At 45.1% G+C, this 21,271-nt stretch overlaps 1 protein-coding gene across 1 annotated transcript; it reads right to left on the reverse strand.

Annotated features, from left to right (window-relative positions):
• Positions 1–13,871: 13,871 nt before the first annotated feature.
• Positions 13,872–20,495, reverse strand: LOC306815773 (TOG array regulator of axonemal microtubules protein 2-like; the record flags this gene model as incomplete). Its single annotated transcript, XM_079332323.1, has 5 exons — positions 13,872–15,111; positions 16,890–16,976; positions 18,047–18,263; positions 18,840–19,044; positions 20,395–20,495. 5 exons carry the CDS (start codon positions 20,493–20,495, stop codon positions 14,876–14,878), a joined length of 846 nt encoding a protein of 281 aa, XP_079188449.1. The 3' UTR covers positions 13,872–14,875.
• Between the last annotated feature and the right edge of the window lie 776 nt (positions 20,496–21,271).

Below are 21,271 nucleotides of genomic sequence, written 5' to 3' on the forward strand. Positions count from 1 at the left end.
ATTTTATTTGAATACATATCATCTATATTTAGTGATTTGTTATTGCTCAGATATAAGTGGACATTTATCTAAATGTCAACATTGAGTTTTAATTTTTCTATAGTTAATTGTTTTAGAGAAGCCAGTTTATAAGTATTTGCGATACTGTCAGTATAAATCAATAGATTTTGAGTTGGATTTTAAAATTTAAATTTAGTTTCTGTATTTAATGTTAAAAACACTGTAACAAGATTGTATGAATTTTATATCACAGAACGATTTTGTTTTCTGTTTCATTGTTTAATCTGAAATCTTTCAACCTTTTAAGTAAGTTTTGGAAAGCCTCCAGACGTGTCCTTGAATCAAATGTATGAAGATAATCAGTTAAGTTGTGAACTTAATGTTTCTTTGTTTTCTTTTTATTAATTCTCTCTTTTATTTTGGCAGGTCTTTTGTGACCTGGCACTGTACTATCTTATGGTTTTGAATATTTTGCAGAATTCCAGAAAATTATTTGAGCTTCATTCTCAGAAAAAATTCCTAGTGTTATGGTTTTCGTGAGTTGCTATCACGAAAGCACTGCAGTGTCTTGCCATGTTCAAAGTATCTTACCCTAAAGATGAATTTTAGAGAAAATGAGTTGCTAGAGGAATTTGATTTCTTTTTGAAATGTTTAATTGTAGCTTTGTTGTTAAGAGTTGTCGTTTTTTTCTTTAATAAGATGATGTCAGGAGTTCTCTTCCAATTAGAGTTTAGGCTCTGGCCAAGCCTTGATTCTAACTGAAAAAGAAATTGTGTAAATCCAGGTGTTTTCTGCATCAAAATAATATTCCAGTCGTTTGGATTGGCAATTTGACTTATCAATATAACAGCTGAAGCTGACTTTGAAGTGAATTTGGTGCTCATTTTCCGGAGATGACCATCTAATTCCTCATTGAATCAAGGTTTGTCAGCTGTCTGCAGACCCTGAGGTGATGACAAAGTTTTTTTAAAATTGATGATTATCTAATCTTGTAAATGTATGTCTGTTGTTTAAAGTATTGTTAATTATTGTATTGTGTTTACTTGCAGAAGATTGTAAACTTTGGGTTTGTTTTTTTGTTGAAATAGTTGAAATAATAGTAGAAGGGAAAATTCTCCAGTTTTGATCAAAAATTTAGAGACAGGGAAAGTTGGAAAGCTTTCAAAGTAAGCATTTGAGGGAAGGGTTCTGCTTATGTCTCCACAGAGAGAGGATGGAAATGGAAGGCAGTGAAATACATGAGACAATGTCTGGACAAAATGCAAGCAGAAGCCAATCCTGGAAGAGAAGGAAGCAGCTCGCAAGGCAGTTCTTCAAGTTTCACCAGCAGGGACGCATGATATTATTTACACAGAAATCAAACAAGGACCAACTGAATCTTTTTCCTCATTTGTTGACAAACTTACACAAGCTATCGATAGACAAATTACAGAAGAAACAGCCAGACCATATCTGCTGAAGACCCTTGCATTTGCCAATGCAAATCCAGAATGCAAAAGAGTCATCAGTGCTTTGCCAGGTGAGCCATCCTTGACGGAGATGGTCGAAGCCTGCAGCAAGATTGGAACACCACAACATACAGCTTCAGTTGTCAAGGAGCAAATGACAGAAGTTCTTCAAGAACAACATGAAAAGATTTTTGCATATTTCAAGAAAAAAAAGAATCCATCTGAAATACAATGCTACAACTGTGGGGGTTTTGGACATTTTAGGAAAAATTGTCCTCAATCCACAAAGACTTCCAAGCTACCAGAACTTTGCCCTAGATGTCGCAGAGGAAGACATCTGGCAAGTGAATGTTGTTCTCTGACGGATGTGGACGGAAAACCATTGCCACTGCCAAAAAACACAAAGAAAAGTGCAGGATCACCTTGTGCTACTACAGAAATGATGGCGGTGCAACAAGGAACAGCAACAACACCAGCACAGACAATACAGTTGTTGGGGAACGTCAATCTGACTCCCTCAGCAGGGCGTTAGGGGACATCCCCTGGGACAGGGATTTGCTGCCACCAGGAATGCAGTACATCCTGTCAGCTTCAAAAGTGGTTTGTTTTTTTGAATGAAGAATCTGCATCTATACCTACAGGATTCAAAGCACCGTGCAGAAAGAGACAAGATTTTTTGATAATAGGCAGAGAGCAGTGCAGCATTTTTGGACTGACAATATATCCTACTGTTGTTTCAGCAGACTGCTTCGAAGAGCTGACAATTTTAGCAAGGGCTCTTCGACCCCCATTGACAATTCCACAAAATACTCAGCTGGCAAAAGAGATAGCTCTGCCATCGCATCCATTGGAGCATCAAGCAATGCCGGCGATGGGCGAAGGGCATCCACACTACAATGACCATGTCGAAGTACACGCGTTATGGTTGAAGTACATAACCCGTGAACAGCCAACTATTACTTGGGACTTGATATACCATAACAGGGAAATAACCATCACAGGGATGGTGAACACCGGACGTGACACTCATTTCATATATTTCATATATTTTCTGACCTCAATAATGGAACTTGATTGTACCTTTGGACCAAATCACAGGCATTGGAGGAAGTTCTGTATGCCTCCAAAGCGAAAATTCAATAACATTCACAGGACCTGGACAGAAGACAGCTATTACTCATTCATTTATCATGCAAAAGCCATTCACTGTATGGGGAAGAGATCTCCTTTCACAGTGGAACATGTACCTGACAAAGGATTTTTTTTTGGTGAAAGAACAACTAGAAAAAGGACACATAAAACCGACAAACAGCCCTTGGAATTTTACAGTGTTTGTCATTCAAAAAAAGTCTTCTGGATCGTGGAGATTGCTTCACAACCTCAGAAAATTGAATGAAATAGTGGTGGAGATGGGACCTCTACAGCAAGGACTTCCATCACTCACGATGATTCCCAGAGACTGGCCTCTTGTTATTATTGACCTCAAAGACTGCTTTTTCAGTATTCCACTTCATGAAGACAATGCTCACCGGATGGCATTTTCTGTTCCATGTTTGAACAGAGAAGAGCCAATGAAGAGGTATCATTGGGTTGTTTTACCCCAAGGCCTCAAGAACTCGCCAATGATTTGTCAATGGTATGTGGCACAAACTTTGGCTCCAGCAAGACACAAATATCCCAAAACAAGAATCGTACACCAAATGGATGATTTGCTCATTGCTCCGTCAACAAACCGAGAACTGCAAGAAGTCCATGCTTGTGTGATCGAAGAAATACAAAAAGCAGGACTCGAAGTCAGCACTTCAAAGATTCAAGAAATCGCACCCTGGAAATACCTTGGATGGAAAATCACCGAACAGACAATCAAACCTCAAAAATTAGAGATCAGCTCAAAAGTCAACAATCTCCAAGACCTGCAGCAACTCCTTGGAGAGATCAACTGGATGAGATCAATTTTGAGAATCACGAATGAAGACCTTTCATCGTTGTTCGATCTTCTGAAAGGAGACGACAACATCAAATCCCCCAGGACACTTATGCCAGAAGCACAAGCAAACTTGCAAAAAGTTGCAGAAATTATACAAGACAGACAAGCACACCGATATGTGGATTCTTTACCATTCCATTTAGCAGTGTTGGGAGAAGAAACACAGCTATATGGTTTGATTTTTCAGTGGGACAAACACAAAAAAGACTCTATTTTAATTATAGAATGGGTTTTCCTATCTTACAGATCTTCAAGGACAATTCTTACAGATTTAGAAATGACAGCACAAGTGATAATAAAGGAAGAACAAGGTTGATGACAATGACGGGCAAGACTTTTCAATGAACAATGCAGCAAGGACCACAGATTTCTACAATACCAATGAATCAAAAAATGAATGAGGCAGCAGCTTGGCCTCAATCTCAACAAGTAACACCTTTGAGCAGACAAATTCCTATAGAGACACACAGACCTGCAACAGCAGCTCAAGATACTTTAGTTGATTGGGCAAATATTAGAATGGACTTGACAAGAAGCAGAGAATGTCCTGCAATTGGGACTGGTGAAATAGCCATGCCAGTGAATTATGACCCACAAGGACAAAACCCAAGATGGCAAAAATTAAATCATGATTTAGTTAAAAATTTTATTAAGGCAATTAGAGATTATGGATTGGGATCTTCATATTTTAAACAGTTTTTAAAAGGTATTTTCAATGAATATGACTTGACTCCATATGACATGAAATCTCTTGTGTCATTGATACTTACTGACACACAAGGACTTATGTGGGAGAGCAGATGGAGAAGAGCTTTGGAGGAGCTGCGAAAGAAATACCAAGGTGATGCTCATGCTAACCTCACCATGGCAGAATTAGCAGGAGACCCTCCTCACAATGATCCAGCACAACAAGCCCTCAGGATTCCAAGGGGAGTGTTGGCAGACATCAAGGAAAAAGGATGTGAACTTCTCTTCAAACAAGATACAAAAGACTTAAGGACTGACAGTGAAACATATTTGTTTATATGCTGTTGTATCTTATCTTTTGTCAACTATGTTAGGTAACATAGTGGATTGACCAGTGATGCAGCCAAGGGAGAATGTTTGGGAAAATTTAGCATGGACAGTGGGGTTGGAAACAATTTGTTTGAGGCATTCCAGGCAAAGAAGCCATTTTCAACATGTCTGGTGGGATTGCCAGTGAAAGAATGGCCCATTCCGGAGGGTATCCCTTCATGGGTGATGTGAGTTGTGACAACTCCAGTGGACGGATGGCATGTGTGGGTTCAATTTCTCCCTGTGGCCTTTTTCAAACCAAAAGAATTAGAAATTTTTGGTTCGACAATGGATTTTTGAATTATATTTGATGTTTTAGGGGTGACAGAGAACCAAGCAATGGATGTTACTCCGAATCAGAATGTATATAGCAATTATATTGTAGTCTCAAACAAACCATCCTTCTGAGTTCTAGCACAGTTATCGTGCCTGGATGGTCTGTTTGACCTTTTTGATCTTTAACCTTTGTAAAAAGAAATTTTGAAAGTAGGTTTTTATATATTAGTGGGGCTTGTTACTATTCTCATTGCTTTGCCATGCATCCTCCCATGCACTCAGCGTGCCTTGAACAAAGCTGTGAAAAGGGTGCTCTTGGTGCAAGCAGTGGGGGGAGATGTGGGAACCCAGGGCGTACCCCTGGCCTCCTTGGAGGTCTCAAAACTGCCCTGTCAAGGGTCTCAAAGACCTCTGAGTGAGACCCTGGTGTCACAGGTGCTGAATTCTAACCCCTGGGGGAAGTTGTCAGCACAAGGAGAATGGAAACAAGCTGCCAAAATTAGTAAAGTGTAAATTAGATTGTTAGAACGTAGATAAATAGTTTTTTTTGAATGTTTATGATAAGGGACACGTGGCCAAGATGGAGAATTTGGGGGGTGGACACCTTTTCCTCCTTCTTCTCCATGTCACCCATGTTGGGTGACACGTTGGCACTCTTGGATTGGATGGGGTCAGGGCTGGACCATTTAATAAAATTGTATTGTATTGGGAAAATTTTGCAAACATATAATACGTAGTACAAACTATATAAGATCAGCCCTGCCTTCACCAGGCAGATTCCACCATGGATGCCAGGCTGAGCAGACCCTGCTGGCCAGGCAAAAAGTCTCTGAGATATGAAACAATAAACAATCCTTGGAACAAGAGAAAACCATCTCCGGCAATCTCTCTTCAGCTGCTTCAGAGAAAACCAGGGTTTGAACCACCTTCGTGTCCCTCTGGGGTGATCTCGGGGCAAAGGAGAAACCTCAGACTGGGACATATATCAGGAAGACTCAATACTGGAGCTGTCATGAGTGTTTCTTTTATCTCCTTGAATCCTTCCTCATCTTGTTTGGTCCATTTTAATCTATCAGTAGTGAGCTTTTCATATAGGAATTTTACCTTTTCACTATATCCTTCAATACACTGTCTGCAATATCCCAAAAGTCTCAGTAGCTGCCTTATTTTCCTTTTTGTTTGTGGGGAGGGTAGGGCAACAATCTCTGCTACTCTTTCAGGGTCTAACTTCTTTTTCCCTTTTGTTAGCCAATGTCCCAGATATTTAACCTCAGGTTCGGTAAACTGGAGTTTTGACTTGGAAACCTTTAATCCTTTGTCCCCTAGGAAATTTAGTAATGCTATGGAACTTGTTCTTATATCTTCCTCTTTTGGACCTGCTACCAGTAGATCATCCACATTTTGTAAAAATTTGGTCCCTTCTACTTGCACAAACTGACTCAGCAACTGTTGGCTGAACAGGTTTGGTGAGTCTAGAAACCCCTGTGGCAAAGGAGTCTCCTTGTGTTGTTGCTTTCTGTTTGTATCTGGATCTTCCCATTGAAAAGCAAAGTAGTCCCGACTGTCTTCGGCTAGGGTGCAGGCCCAAAATGCATCTTTTAAACCTACACTATGCCAGGTATCTTCAGGAGAAACATTATTTAATATAGTGTATGAATTTGAGGCAGTAGGAAATAATGTTCTAGTTCTCCACTTCACAGCTCTCAGTCTTGTACTAACCTGTAGCTACCATCAGTCTTCCGTACTGCCGAGACAGGAGTGTTATGTCTAGACATGCAGGGTTTCAAAGCCCCCTTTTTCAATAGGTCTTCTATTACAGGTTTCAATCCTTTCCTTCTTTCCATAGGAATGGGGTATTGTTTAATTCTAATGGGATCCTCTGGCCTATCAATTTCAATGTGAATCTGCTCCATTTCTAGTTTTCCAGCTTCCATTTGGGTGTGCCAGACTTTAGGATCTATTCTTTTCTCATCCTCTATTGTTAATTTATATGGACTTACCATGAGCCGGGATCCCTGTACAATCAGACTTAATTCCAAAGCTACCATTAAATCTCTCCCTAGCAAGTTATAATAAGCTTCCTCGACTAATAGCATATTCCCTAAACAAAACCTGGTCTCTGATTCTATTTCTACATCTTTAATTACTGGAACCTTGACTGGTTCCCCTTTTGCCCCAATAACCACCATAGTATCGTTGCTTCTAGTACATCCTGGGGGCAACTGCTGAACAGTACTTTGCTCAGCTCCTGAATCCACTGTGAATATGAATTCAAGTTTTTGGGTTCCCGTTCTCAGCTTTACCAGGGGCTCTCTGGATGGTCTGTACCCTAAATGAGAAAGCCCCTGACACGTCTTATCTTCCTGGAAAATCTTCTTGTCTCTCATCCTCTTCTTACACTCTCTCTTGAAATGGCCTTTTTTCTTACAATAGAAGTACTCTGGTGCATCCCTTTGATTGTCTGTGTTCTTCTGGGAGGGGCTTCGTTTCTTCTGAGGTTGACCGTTCTGTGTTGGTTTCACATTATCTTGGACCCTCTCCTGCTTTTGTGCTTCCCTCACAGCTGCTACCAACACCTTTACTTGTGCTTTCTGCTGCTCTTCTTCCCTTCTCGTATAAACCTGCTGCACTTCTCTAAGTAGGTGCTATAACCCTTTTTCCTGCCATCCTTCTATTTTCTCGAACTTCCTCTGTTATGCCTTCCCATGGTCTCCCAACAAACTGTGTTTTTAAAAGGACTTCCCCGACTGGGGAATCAGGGTCCGTTCCTGAATACATTCGGAGACTTTTTCTCAACCACTCCAACGATTCTGAGAATGGTCTTATTTCTGCCCAGTTTGAATTTTGTTTCATGTTGTAAAGAATGTATCCTATCAATCATATTTTCTAAATTAAACCAGTTGCTGTGTGCCCAATCTTCTCCCCCTTGGGAGGGTCTGGTGTTATATTTAGCTAATAAAGTGAAAAACACAGCTTTATCTTTAGTATTATGATTTTCAGTAATTTTTGCTAGGGGGAAAAAAACACTTCAGGGAGTTCAACACTTAGTTACACGCACAACTTTCACTGTGCTCAGCCCCCTCTCTTCCCTGGGTGGGTGAAGAGACCACCCTGCTTGGGAGGCGCTACTGTAGTCACAAAACCAGCTTGTCTCTTCGTGATCCCAAGCAGTCAAAAAATGAAACAAAACAAAACAAAAAACAAACCAAACAAACAACCAACCAAAACCCCAACAATAACAACAATAACAGAGTGTGCACTATGAATTTCAGTTGTTTTGTGAGGGGGAATGTAAAACCACTAAGGGAGGTCAACACTTAGTTACACACACAGATTTTGCTGTGTACAGCCCCCTCTCTTCCCTGGGTGGGTGAAGAGACTAGAGTTACATACACAAACAAAAAACAACAAGAACAGCACAGTTCTGCCTTTTGTACCAAGAGATCTTTTGTGAATTTCTGAAGACAGAGCCCTCAAACGAGCGTAGGGATGCTTTTCACGCAAGTGCGTGCAGTTTGCGGGAAATCTGAAATGCCCCCCTTGCTTTCTAGTCTGACTCACCCTGTCGAGGTGGCCAATTAGGTGTGGCTGAGGCAAGACATCCTTCTCCTCTTACAGACTACACAAAACCAGCAGCCCTTCAGTGTGTCAGAAATCCTGTCCGTGACGCCAATTTAATGTCACTATCAGCTCAACCTGAGCGGGAGTCGTGATGGTTCTTTTGACCCCAGGGTGTAAAAGACAAAAAGCAAGATACTCAGGTTTTATTCAACAGAAAGCAGTAATGCAGTTTATTGCGTGTTAGCAATTCAGTTTTGTGATAGAAGAGAGAGAGAGAGAGAGAGAGAAAGAGGTAAAGGAAACGAAGTAAAAGGGGAGAGAGAGAGAGAGAAAGGATGGGATATAGCTACCAACAGATGGGATGCATCCTTGTGGTCATCCGATGATAGATGCATCTTCAATCCATCAGGGAGAAAGAAATCTCAAAGTCTCTTTAAAAAAGTCACTTTTCATAGTACTTTTTCAAAGCGAGTGGTCTCTGGCCAAAAGATGGGGAGATTTATGGACTATTGTATGAGGAGATCGTCACTCCATGAAACAGGTGCAGGAACAGGGTGCTTATCCTGCTCTTGAGAGCAGCGTACCATGGCAAGCTCCAAGCACACCAACAAACAGTCCCTTGGCAAGCATTCACCTCAGCCAGGCCAGAACTCATGTCCAGAGTGAGTGGTGGGGTCCTGGGGTCTCAGTCTCTGATGATGCTGGCGAGGCAGATCAGAGAAAATTTGGACCAACTCTTACAGGGAGGAAGGGGGAATCCTTCTTCAGCCAGCTGCAACCAAGCTGCTTTTCGGAGGGGCAGGGACTGGCTGTTGTGGAGCTGGCTGGGAGGGATGCAGTAGCATAGGCCTGATGAGCTGTGCCCATGTCCCATAGGAATGCAAGAGTACTACCCCCCAGAGTGGATCTTCTTTGGCTGCTACCAGGGCCAGCCAGCCACCATCTGGTCCCTGGGCATCCTGCTCTATCATCTGGTGTGCGGGCACCTTCCTTTCAGAACCAGAGAGGACATCGTCCGGGGCCAGCTCTTCTTCCCGCCCCACGTGTCTCAAGGTGGAGATGTGCCTTCAGGGCACGGGAACAAGAACAGGTTTGGGAGTGGGCAGTTGGCACATCAGCATCCTGTTCTTGCAGCTAATGAGGAGGTTGATCTCCTGGGCTTAGCAGGAGGAGGTGGCACGTGTGTCTCTGTGCTGCTCACCTCCGAAAGGGAAGATGGATGGGAGGCTTTGGGTGCAGCTCTGAGCACTCCTAGTGTGGCATGGGCACTGTGGAATCTGGGAGAGCATGGCCAGGAGTTATCCAGCATTTTCTGGTTTCTCTCTGCAAAGTGCCAGCACCTCATCAGGTGTCTGCAGACAGTCATGCCTGGAAGACCTTGTAGAGCATTCTTTGCTGCAGAAGCCCCACCTGGCCCAGGAGACAGCAGAGATCCATCCCTCTGCACAGTAGGATGCAGGAGCCCAGGAAGTTCCGGCTGCTCACGTCTCGTGGTGCTCAGAGAAATCCCCAGAGCTTTTCCGTGTGGCCGCGGCACGGAGCAGAGAGCGCGGCCCAGGAGATACTTCCATGGGTCCCCGGTGAGTTGTGGAGGGAGCAGCTCAGGGCTCCCCATCTTATTGGAGAAGTCGTGGCACAGTGTGGTGAAGTTGCCCCGGACTGGAAGAGGGAAACATCCCCCTGCAGCTCAATGGCATCACGATGTCCCTGCAAGCCGAGGCACAGCTGGCGTGTTCTTCTGGAGCACGACGTGGAGCTGGAGAATGCCATCCTGGAGCTGGCTGCTGGCGGGACAAAGCCGATGGGCTTTGGTTGCAGCCCCTTCCCGGAGGACACACTCTGCACCCCGACAAAATCAAGATGAGTTCCCAGCTGACACAGGGGTGGGGACGATGCTCGTGCTTCCAGGCACGGCAGGGCTTGGCCCGGCCACGCGCTGCAGGTTCCCTGCTTGGTGGCAATGGGGAATATTAATCTTTCTGCCACCTGCCCAGCTGCTTTTTGTCGGGACAGGGGACGGGTGTTGTGGAAGGGGAGCTGGCTCCTGGCCTTGCTGACAGTTTCTGCCAGCATGCCTGCCACAGACTGGGGTGGGGGCAGCCAGCCTGACCAAAGCATCCATCCGTGATGATGGGGAGCAGCAGAGAGGGACGGGTTCTGAAGCCATGCCCCAGCTGCTCTGCTTTGCAGGCCCTTGAGGAAGGGATGGGCTCACAGGTGGGAAAGGTGGGGTTTGTCCCCATCCGTGGAGAGGTTTCATTCTCACATGAATGGTCAGACCCTCCCCAGGCCTGTGAAACCGTCATAACCTTTGGCGCTTTTTCTTGTTTCCAGGTCTTATTTGGAATTGCACTTTCATGCAATTGTTCTTTGCTTTTTTCCAGGAAGATTGCACCCAGTGCCTGGACCGGGTGGGGAAGCGCTGGTGCCATCTGTGGAGCCCGTCCAGTGCTGGCGCTACCCCGGGGGGCCACAGTGTGTGGGGACATCCCCTTCAGGAAGGACAAGGAGCTCGTGTGGGATCAGCTCCTCTCCTGGCAGCAGGTCTCCAGAGGTGGGTACCCGGCTCCACAGCACAGGTGACAGAAGGGCTTGGGGCAGGGGGCAGCGGGCACACGAGAATCTTGCTCTTGCAGCTGCTGAGGAGGTTGCTGTGCCATGCTTAAGCAGAAGAGGTGGAGCGTGGCCTGCCATGCTGCTCTCCTCTAAAAATGAGAGAATGGTCGGGAGGTTTGGGCTCTGAGCACAGCCAGCAGCCTGTCCCATGCACAGGCCATGGTGGGACACGGGGGACAGGAGCCTGCTGCCACTGACCGTGGCTTTCTGGTTTCTCTGCCCAGGCTACCAGCACCTCATGCCATGGAAATGGCACCACTCGGCCTGCCAGTCTGGGAGGGCTGGAGGGCGGCGGGTGTTCACTTGCTGTCAAAAATATTTTTTTTCTTGTCATTATCATCATCATCAGAGCGTTTCTTTCATCCTTTTCCAAGCTTTTGGCCTCCCTTCTTCCAAGGAAATATTTTTCTGTCCTTCCTCCGCCACTTGGTGGCATTTGGGATTGGGGGGGTTAAGCAGCCTGAAAAATTCAACAACAGCTCCTGTTTCCAGCTGCAGCAGCCCCTTCAAGAACCCTGAGCTTCCAGCAAGGTCTGTGTGTGCCTTGCAAAAGGGAGTGGCTTGGCTGGGATGGAGCTGTCAACCCCCTGCAAAAGCTGGGAGGAAATCAGAAGCAGCAAAATTCCATTTTGGCTCAAAGGCTGCCCAGATTCTTCATGCTTTCCCTGTATTCCAAGATAGGCAGGCAGGGCTGGACTCCAGCAAGGTTCAAGCTCTTGGTGCTCCCTGGCATCAAAGAGATCAAGTAAACTCTTGTATGCACTGATTGCAATAAGGGAACTGAAGCAAAAAAAGATGTCAGAACAGTCAGGCAGGTGAAGCAGCTGGGCTGGGGTCCCTTGCTGTCTTTTCTCCCTGGCATGGCTCAGCTCACAGACTCTTGGGCTGGGGGTGGAGCTGCTCTGCTTCTGCCAGCACCATGGCCCTGCTCTTGGACAAAGAGTTTCCTCCTAGGACAGCCCTGCATACTTCTCCACACACCTTGCATAAAGGCCATAAAACCAACTGCAAACACTCTGCCTACAGCAGCTTTCCACACAGGGCTGCAGAAATCCAGGACAACTGCAAGTGAATGCTGGAAGGGTTTGGTCCTGTTCCTTCCAGCAGAATTCTCCATGATCTGATGCAATTTTACTCATATTTAACATGAGAGCTGTGGTTTTTGTATTAAAATGTTTGATGATGAATAACAAGCCTTGGGAGCATGAGGTACAGGGCTAACATGTGAAAGCATGAGCATGTCCTCCAAAGTGATCCATTTAATTGTCCATTTTGTTACTCTTTTATTTATTGCACACTAATAAGGCAAGCCAAGCTTTGCTTGGAGGCAAAACAGGCATGGGATGCACTATGGTTCATTGCAGGGTCAGCAGGGCTGGCAGTGACAAAACAGGCAATCTGCTTCATTGTGAGCTACTACAGAGCTACATCCCAATGTGGGATTGTTAACAGTTCTTTTCCTGCATGAGATACAAAAAGAAGGTCCCAAATGATCATGTTGCAAGCATGCAGTAAAGAACTGATCCTGCTATCCTAGTGAAGCTTTGGCAATTACACTCTTCCCATTCACCTTTATACAAAGACACTTCAGGTTTCTCCCCACACTTGCAATGCTGGCAGTCGCTGTTTCCCATTTACTGTTCTTCCCCAGAGAGTGATGGTACAGCTACTGCTTTGAAACAAAAGGCCCTGACATCTGGATATCCTGAAGGAGCATGAAATGCTGATTAAGTGTTAATATTGGTAGCTACCCAGATCTTCACTTACCAGTACTCTCAAGCACCAGCAGGAGGGCCAGGCATCATTCTGTCCGTGGATGTTCGTATTGTTGGTGTGCAAGAGCAATGACTTTGAGGAGGGATAAAAATGCCCCTATTCAAACAGTGGGTGTGCAAGGAGATGTGAAGTTTCACTGCCTTTTCTAGGATATTTTAGAAAGATCTAAGAGACTATCAGGGCATGGAGAGGGTCCCTGATTTTGTCTCCAGAGGAATCCCCATAGGACACATGCACTCTGCTGGTGATGGCAACCCCATAAGCTCACAGACTAGTTTTCACTGCAAACACGCCACCCTTCCTGGGCTTTACTAGGCCAGGACTAGACCCATAGCTAAGCAAGCACATAGAGTTTGACATACTGTTTTCCCTTCAGAAAAACTAACACATTCACATACATTTTCTTCTGTAACATCAGAAGCTGGTAACCAGGAGGATTTTGCTGTCAAAAGGCTACGGTTTGCATTGGGCCCAAAAGTGTTTTTTCCCAAAGGCAAAGCAAATTGAAATGTGAAGTTTAAAATCTTAAAATGATGATGAAAGGAAACTGCAAAATCATTTCTGGAAAGGCAGCACAGTCAATGATCATACAGCCCACCAAGAGCTGCAGCTGAATCCAGAATTGCATGTTCCAATTATTCAGGAATTCATTACACTGGCAAGCACTGATCCATGGTAACAAATTATCCCATTCCCCTGGGCTGAATGGATCCCAAGCTGGGATAAAGATTTGAGAAACCATTGACAAATGTTATTGACCTCACAGTCCACTCATCCTCCTGCAAACAACTGTGATTGAAGACACCTCTGAGCCAGATCTGGGTGAGACTGCAAAGGAGCAAACCTTTGTGATTTGGGAACACTTCTCTTTGTTTCTCTGCTCAGGCCTTTTGTGAGCACAGAATACATCTAACTAGAAAATTTAGAGTATACAGGATCTGTTGGGTCCATTATCCCCCAAACATGTCAATGGGTGGCCCCGTTAAAATTCCAAGTTATAAACTTGGAATTAACAGGACAAATGACACAATTTGCAAAACAGGAAGAGGAGAGGCCAAGTGAAGAAAGAATATGGTGAGATACTGGCACATTGAGTAAGCTGCACTCTGATAACCTCCAAACTATTAGGTCCTGGACTCACATCCTCTGCTTGTTTTTTTTAAAAAATAGTTTATTTAAAATATAAAAATCAAAACATGTCATCCGAATAAAATATATACAATTCAAAATATATCATCAAAATTTTAAAGATACAATCAAGATAGATTTATTCAAACCTACAGCTAACTATCATAACATCTGTACATATGTAGCTATACAGGCTAATGCATAAATCATTTTCTTCAAAAACTCTTTGGATAGGCAGCAGCTTCTTCCTGAGCTTGGAGGAAAGAGAACTCTTCTACACCAGAGGCAAGGACTTTGTGGCTAGGAGAATATAGGAAACATCCAGGAAAAACTTCTTGGCAAGAGAGGAGCCAGCCAGGTCTGCAAAGTGAAGACACCCAAAATTTAACAGAGGCCGCAATGCAAACCTAAGGAATCTGAAGGTCCCCATGCCGTGGGACACATTTCCTGGAAACCTCTAAATAGCTGCCCAGGGAAACATGTTCCTGCCAGCAGCCCCTTGGGGCAGGTCAGGGCCACACCCTGACCCACTTGCACAGAGCTCCCAGGGCAGCAGCCTGGCCTCTGGGCTGCCCTGGGACAGCAGGGAGCTCAGAGCCCTGTGCTTCCAGCAATGGCTCAGCTGCACATGCAGCCTCCTGCTCCTCTCCCTGACCCACAGCTGAGCAGCCCTGCAGCTCCACGGGGCCCTGGGAGCAGCACAGCTCATGGCAGGGGGCACCTGCAGGGCAGAACTGTTCCCTGGCAATGTGCACAGGCTCTTCAGGCTGCCACAAGACCCTTCCTCCTGCCAGAGAGCGGCCCAGCTCCCACCTTACCTCTGTGTGAGGCTGAACCATGCTGGGCCTTCACCTTGTCCTCAGTCTGGAGTTGCTTCAGGCCCCCTGAACTAGGAAGGGCAGTGGAGAGAGCAGGGGCAGATGCACATCCTTCCTCAGTATTTTGTCATTTTTGGCACAGCTAAAACGTCAAATCCGGTGGTGTCCATCTCATCACTTGGTCAGCTTGCTGGAGAACACCAAGCCTTCACCAGCGCAAAATGCTGCAGAGCTTTACCCACACATGTGGGGGCTGGCTGGCAGCACACTTCTTCATCTGGGTGCCCATCACCTGGTAGAGGGCAGAGGTGAGCCTGGTGAGCACTGTGCGGACCTTGGCGCTGTGGAAAGACAGTGCCTTGTTCTCCAGCAAGGACCAGAGCACGGGCAGGGCGCAGCGCTGGATGACTTCAGGGCTCCTGGCATGAACTTCTTCCACCAGCTCTGCCGGGACAGAGACACAAGACTCTTATCACCAACCCCTATGTAAACAAAGATCTACCCCTAGTTTTGCTTCTTGGAAGCCTCTCTGGCTAAGAGCAGTGAAATAGCACACAGAGTCCCACGATCCAGAAATGGCCAAAGCAGCTGATCCTCCCCAAAACAGAACCACTAACTCCTCAGGACTAATTTCTCCAAATGGAGCCTCGTAACTGTGGCAGAATTTGTACATGTACTAGATCATTTCACAATCTGTTTCCGCATCAACAAAGACTGAAATGTCAACATGCCTTTTATTTCCATTTAGAAGTTTTCTAAACCCACACTGAAGATTTGGAAATGCATTTGGCATGCATTGGAAATAATTGAGAGATTTCTAACACAAAGATGATTCCATTTTGGTGACCCATGATGTCAAGTGCCAAAACTCTAATCTGGCTCTTCCCTTTGCTCAGTGGCACATAGTAAAAGGCAGTATTAGACCACACTTTCAAACTCTAGCCCACAGAGATGGGTGCTGCTTGACAGTTGGATTAGAAACATCACTGACTAGCTGGTGTCATTGGCAGAATGTTTTTGTGGTTTCCGACAAACAGCTGTTTCAAACCTCAGGGTGTCTTAGATAATTACCCAGACCCCATTGCTGTGGTATTTGAGCATGTCCACATTTTAATGGCATTTTCCCTTCCAATGTTAACGGCATTTTTTTACAATGTGCACTGAAATACCAGAATAGAGAGAGAAAAATGCTACACAAGGGTCTGAAATTTAACCAAAACACGAGTGTTTTCTCACATTCTCCCTGAAGCCTGCTCCCTGCTAATTTTCTGAACTGCACTATATGAAACACAGCCAAAAATTTACTAACCAACAGGCTCCTTGCATGCAAAATAACTCCAAAACTAAATTCCCTCTTCCTGGAGATCTACCTTATTCAAACACTCTTTAAAGGGCCTGTGACATTCCCAATCACTGAACATTGCCCTTTCAAGATTCCAATGAAGATACAAAGTGTATGAAACTTTCCATTTAGAGATGCTGGCACACTTAGCAGTGAATTTAGCCCCAGTTGAAGCAAGGCTATAAAGCATCTTGTCTACTGTATATTAAGATTATCATTTTTACATTCCTTGCTGACATAGCAAGCTCCTTGAGGAATATATTATCAGCTGCATTTGCAGCATTTTGGACAGCACTGACACAAGAAGACACTGTTTGAACATGCTCAGTCCAATGCCACTTTGACAGCACAGGCAGGGAGCCTCAGCACTCTGCTTCTGCCCCTCTGCCACCAAAGGCTGCCTTGCACCAAATCCGTGCCTCTAATCTGTGTGTTGAGTTTTGACCTAAGCTGTGACCCCCAGGCACTGCAGGGTTCAGCCTCAAAACATTCCAAGAATAAAACAAAAATTCTGTAAGGACAAAACAAATGGATCCCTGCAACAGCACTTGCCATCATTTTCCCTAAAGGATCATAGATGTCCCCGAGCTTCCAAGAGAGGAGCCAGTTGGGTATTTTTAGCCCCTGCCTTTCCTGCAGGTGGGTTCTGAGATGCCCCAGTGAGAGCTCAGCCCCCAGACCGAGTGCTGCCCCCATCTCAGGTGCTGCACAGCTCTGCAGCAGCCAGGGAAAACCTGCCAAACACACCTGCCATGGGGATTGGGCAGGAGGGACGAGCTCAGCACCCCCAATTTGGAGCAGTTGCTCTACTGTCCATTCACAGGCACTCCCTGTAAATACTCCCTGGGAAGAGCTCTTGTCTTAGAAGGGGAGCCCATACCTGTGATCCGCTCTGTGATATCCAGAAGAGCTTGTCCACTCAGTTGACCCCATTGGTGGCTGAACTCTTTCATCAGTGATACTTTGTCTACAGGAGAAACACACATTTCTGCTCACTCTTCTGAGGTCATAGGAGAAAGGACAGTGGGGAGGGAAAGAGCAGGGCAGCCCCAATATATAAGCTCAAGTAGATTTCTGCTGATTTTTGAATCCTTTTCTTCTTTCCTTCCAGCCTATTTGTGAGGGGTTTAAATTCCCAAAGAAAAGCTCTCCTTTCACATTTGTAAATGCAAAGTTTTCTGCTGTACCAGGAGCTATGTTAAACATTTCACATCAGGGACCCCAAGAGTTCAACCACACATAAGCAGTGAAAGGGTTTTGCATTCCAGAGCAAACAGGAAGAAGACCAGACTTGGGATACAGAAAGGCACTGGGTCAGGCAGTTCATGAGTTCACAGAGCAGCTGAACTCAAGAAAGTGGAAATTCCCTTGAAGATCTGCCTCTTTAACACTCCATTTTTCAGGCATATTTCCCCAGTGCAGCAGTTTCAGAGCTGACATAAATCTCTGCAGCAAAGGAATTTAGAGCAGCCCTTGCTTGTGTACAGCCACCCTGCCCCCATGCAACACAGCATGTGGAACAAGGCATCACTGACAGCTTCATTTCTATCTGTTTGTTTTGAGGAAATTAACTTGGTGAATCACAATTTTTCCTTTGAAAAAAAGACAAAGAAGGAAGGTGGAAAATAGGCAGCTAATGCCTACAAATGTGGAGCCTTCCAGGAGGCTGCTCTGTAGAACCTCTGATGGGCCAGTGTCCCTTCATGCCAACAGCAAAGCTATTCATTTGGAAAGTCAAATGAGGTCCAAGGAAACTCCAAAAACCCCTTTGCCTCTGAATTGTAGCAAAGCTCTAGTCCAGGACCTCTTCTCCAGACAAGCAGCACAGAGCCAAGGGCTCCTGGCACTTTTGGGAAAGGCTGACACATTCAAGCCTGTTGGGGGACTGGTGTCTAAGGACTGCACCTCCACAGCTTCTGGTGAATGTGAGCTGGAGCGTTCCACAGGCAGCAAGAGCTCTCCAGGCACTCAGTGTTCTCTTGTGTCAGAGAGGCAGAGACACAGCTGAGGAGAGTCTATGTCAGGGGTCAGCCTTACCTAAATGAGCAATGGATTCTTCCAGAGCGTTCACAGCTGCAGAATGAACCCCAGGATCCTTTGAGTTCAGGTTCTTTAGTATTCCTTCCACCAAAAGGACGATCACTGGGTTCAAGTCATCTTCCAGGATGGCTATGATTTCTGCCAGCACGTCCAGCGCCATCTGCTTCACTTTCTTGTGAGTGTCAGATATTCTCAGGACAAAATCATCAAAAATCTGTGGAGAGAAGAAGCAGCATGAAAGCTGGATTGAAATGTCCTTGTTTGAAGAGGGGATGTAGAAATGAGCATTCAGTACCCAAGAAGGGTAAACACTATCTTTACCACATGGAATAGAGACAGGGATGGAAATGAGAAGCTGGAGTTGTGCCTGTGCAAGACAGGTTGGAGTTTACAGAAGTATCCTTTTAAAAATACTTGGTTTAAATCAACCCAGCCTGATCCTTCTCTCAACCATCCAAACCCATGTTGTGTCTAGAGAGTAACTGCCATGCTTTCAGTGGCTGGATTCCCTTCACTTCACCCAGCTGGGGGTAGGAGACAGCAGAAGTTACACCAGTGGAAAATTCTGTCATCATCTGATGAACAGCACCAATAGGCAACTGCTAGATAAATACAGTTGGACTGAAAGAACTTACCCTGAAGCCTGGACCTGAATTAAATTGGTCTGGGTAAGAGGGACCAGCCTGTCCCAAACAGCCAGGATGTAGTGCCAAGACACACTGAATTAACTTTACTGCTACAAGTTGGGAGAGGAGCTAAAGGGAAGGAACAGTGAAGATATCCTACATACTTGGACAATGTTAGTGGCGACAAGCTTGGGGCTGCTTTTGCACAGGTCTAGGAGGAGTGCCACTCCTTCCATCCGTGCCTCAAACCCCTTGGCCTCCAGGAGATCGTAAAGCTTCTGGAGCGTCTCCGTTTCATCCCTGGCTGGAGGTAACGTGACCTGGGCTTTTGGACGCTGTAGGAGGCGTCCATCAGAGGTCGACTTCACCCTGGAAATAAAATCAAATTCTGACTTGTTGGTTATATCTGGTAATATCTGCAGATAATTGTGAGCAAAACATCTAGAGGAGCTTTCCTAATCATGTGATCTCAAGCTAGAAAATCATGAGACTCTGAAAAACAACGTGGACCTCATAACAATCATTATGGGAGACTGCAAGTAACATTCTCGCCAGTGCTTACTCAGGAAAACCAAGGATGAGATGCATCTGATCTATCTTCAGATGGCTTCCCAAGCACACAGGTCACATTGTAGTGTGGGGAAAGAGAGACACTACTGCCAAGTTTAAATGCCTCCTCATACAGGAGGTGTGTGTCTTATAATAAGAAAGCTCATTACTCCAGAGAAGTGTCTCTGCACCAGGCATGACAATCTGGAACAGGAGCTCAGATACATCTGAGCAGATGAACAGGGGCATATCTGAAGGATCTAGAAAATCAGTAACAGAGATAAAAAGAGAAGCCAGACATCCCAGCACTACGTTCACATTAAGTTTGCTTTCCTAGAGACTAGATGCACAGCTAAACATACCCACTGGGAACAATTTTGGATCAACCTGCCTCTTCCATGAGCATGGGAAGATCCTAGCTATGCTACTGAGGCATGTGATCACTTTCCTGCCACCTCTGAGCATGACAGAGCTAAATAAATCCTCTCTGTTATCAGAGGAGAACAAGTACAAGTAACTCTGTCATTGGCATGAAGAGACAGCAAGGACCAAATCCCTGTCTGAAATGCAGATTGCAGCACAGGGGGAAATCAACCAAACATCCTGTCCATCAAGCAAATTATTTGAAGGACAGGAATATCAAGGCAGAATTGAGACACCTGTTGACCAAAGCTGCTCAGGAATTGCCTTGCTACTTACAACTCAAACTTGGTACTGTTTGAGGGTAAGAAAACTATGATTCAGCCAGGCCAAACCACTTGCATGGGAACTGCTTGTTTGGGGAACGGCATCTTGCTTCTAGACTGGGACTTTTCATCAAAACACCCAGCTGAAAAACACTCCACTCAGATACAATAAAACCCGGGTTGAATTTACTTGTCTCATATCTCTGCGGCAGAGATACGGCCCTCTCCTAGCTTGCACAACACTGCCCTTGCCACTGCTATGATTTTTCTGAGCTGCAACCAGTGGGTGTCTTTTTGTCACCTAATTTTGTGGAAACTCCTCCAGAGAAGTTTGTTCAGTGTAATGCAGAAGTAGACATTATCATGGGGCATGTGTAGGGAAAGGAAACAATCTCTGGCCATCTCTGCCAGAAAGATTTTCCTGAGGAAAAGACATGTCCAGCCTGTCATGTGCTTTGTCACATCTAACAGAAGTGCTCAGTACCGCTGACTAGAAGGCAATGTGGTCTGGGGCTGCTTGGAGCCATCACTCCTCTTCTTCACAGGGCTCTTTACAGAGGGGAGTTCACCCTTCTGCTCTTCCATCCCCTACAAAGACAGAGAGAAACCGCACGGATCTTTAGAATATAAAATAGGAAATTCCCTGTTGAAAACACAAGTTAGAACCAGGATCACTACTACCAAGGCTTAGGGAAACATTTCCTAACTTACAGAAGGAAACAGGCCAGAGATTCAGTGATGCCAACTCTTTGTTTGCAATAGCCCAAGAAAGGTTATGGGTGCTGCCATACTGAGCAGCAGTTTAAAATCCCAAACTCATGAGTCTTGAGCATAAATGGGAATAATGCAAACTGGTAGGCAACGAGTGTTCTTACAGAAAGCAGCAGAAAAATTTGAACTCTTTGGGTTGAGAGGTGTTCCATTGTGTTGGAAGGTAGTTCAGTTCAACCTGGCTCTCCCTGTTCCTGCACAAAGGCACTCCCTTTTATTATGCAGATAAAAAAGAATAAAAAATTCCCCCCAAACAAACAAATAATTTTGCACCGGATGGTGCTGAATTCACCAAGCTTCTTCCAGCTCCACAGTTTTTGACAGGAGGGCAATATTCCCAGAAGACAGACAGTAATTGTAGTAATTAGGATCGATTTGCACATTTTTTTGCAGTTTTGGAAATGTTGTTGGCACTGCTGCTTCCAATGTCTTTTGCACACACTCTATCTTTCAGAAGCACCATTCTCACTTAATTGCTTTACTCTGGGGGCACAGTAGGGAGGGCGCAGAGGGGGGGTTACCCTTAATGTAAACCCATTTTCTCCTCTTTTTCCCCTTTCCTGTTTGTGACCAATAGTCAAAATATTCAA

Source organism: Erithacus rubecula, assembly GCF_903797595.1.
Source record: "Erithacus rubecula genome assembly, contig: scaffold_224_arrow_ctg1, whole genome shotgun sequence".
Taxonomy (NCBI): Eukaryota; Metazoa; Chordata; class Aves; order Passeriformes; family Muscicapidae; genus Erithacus; species Erithacus rubecula.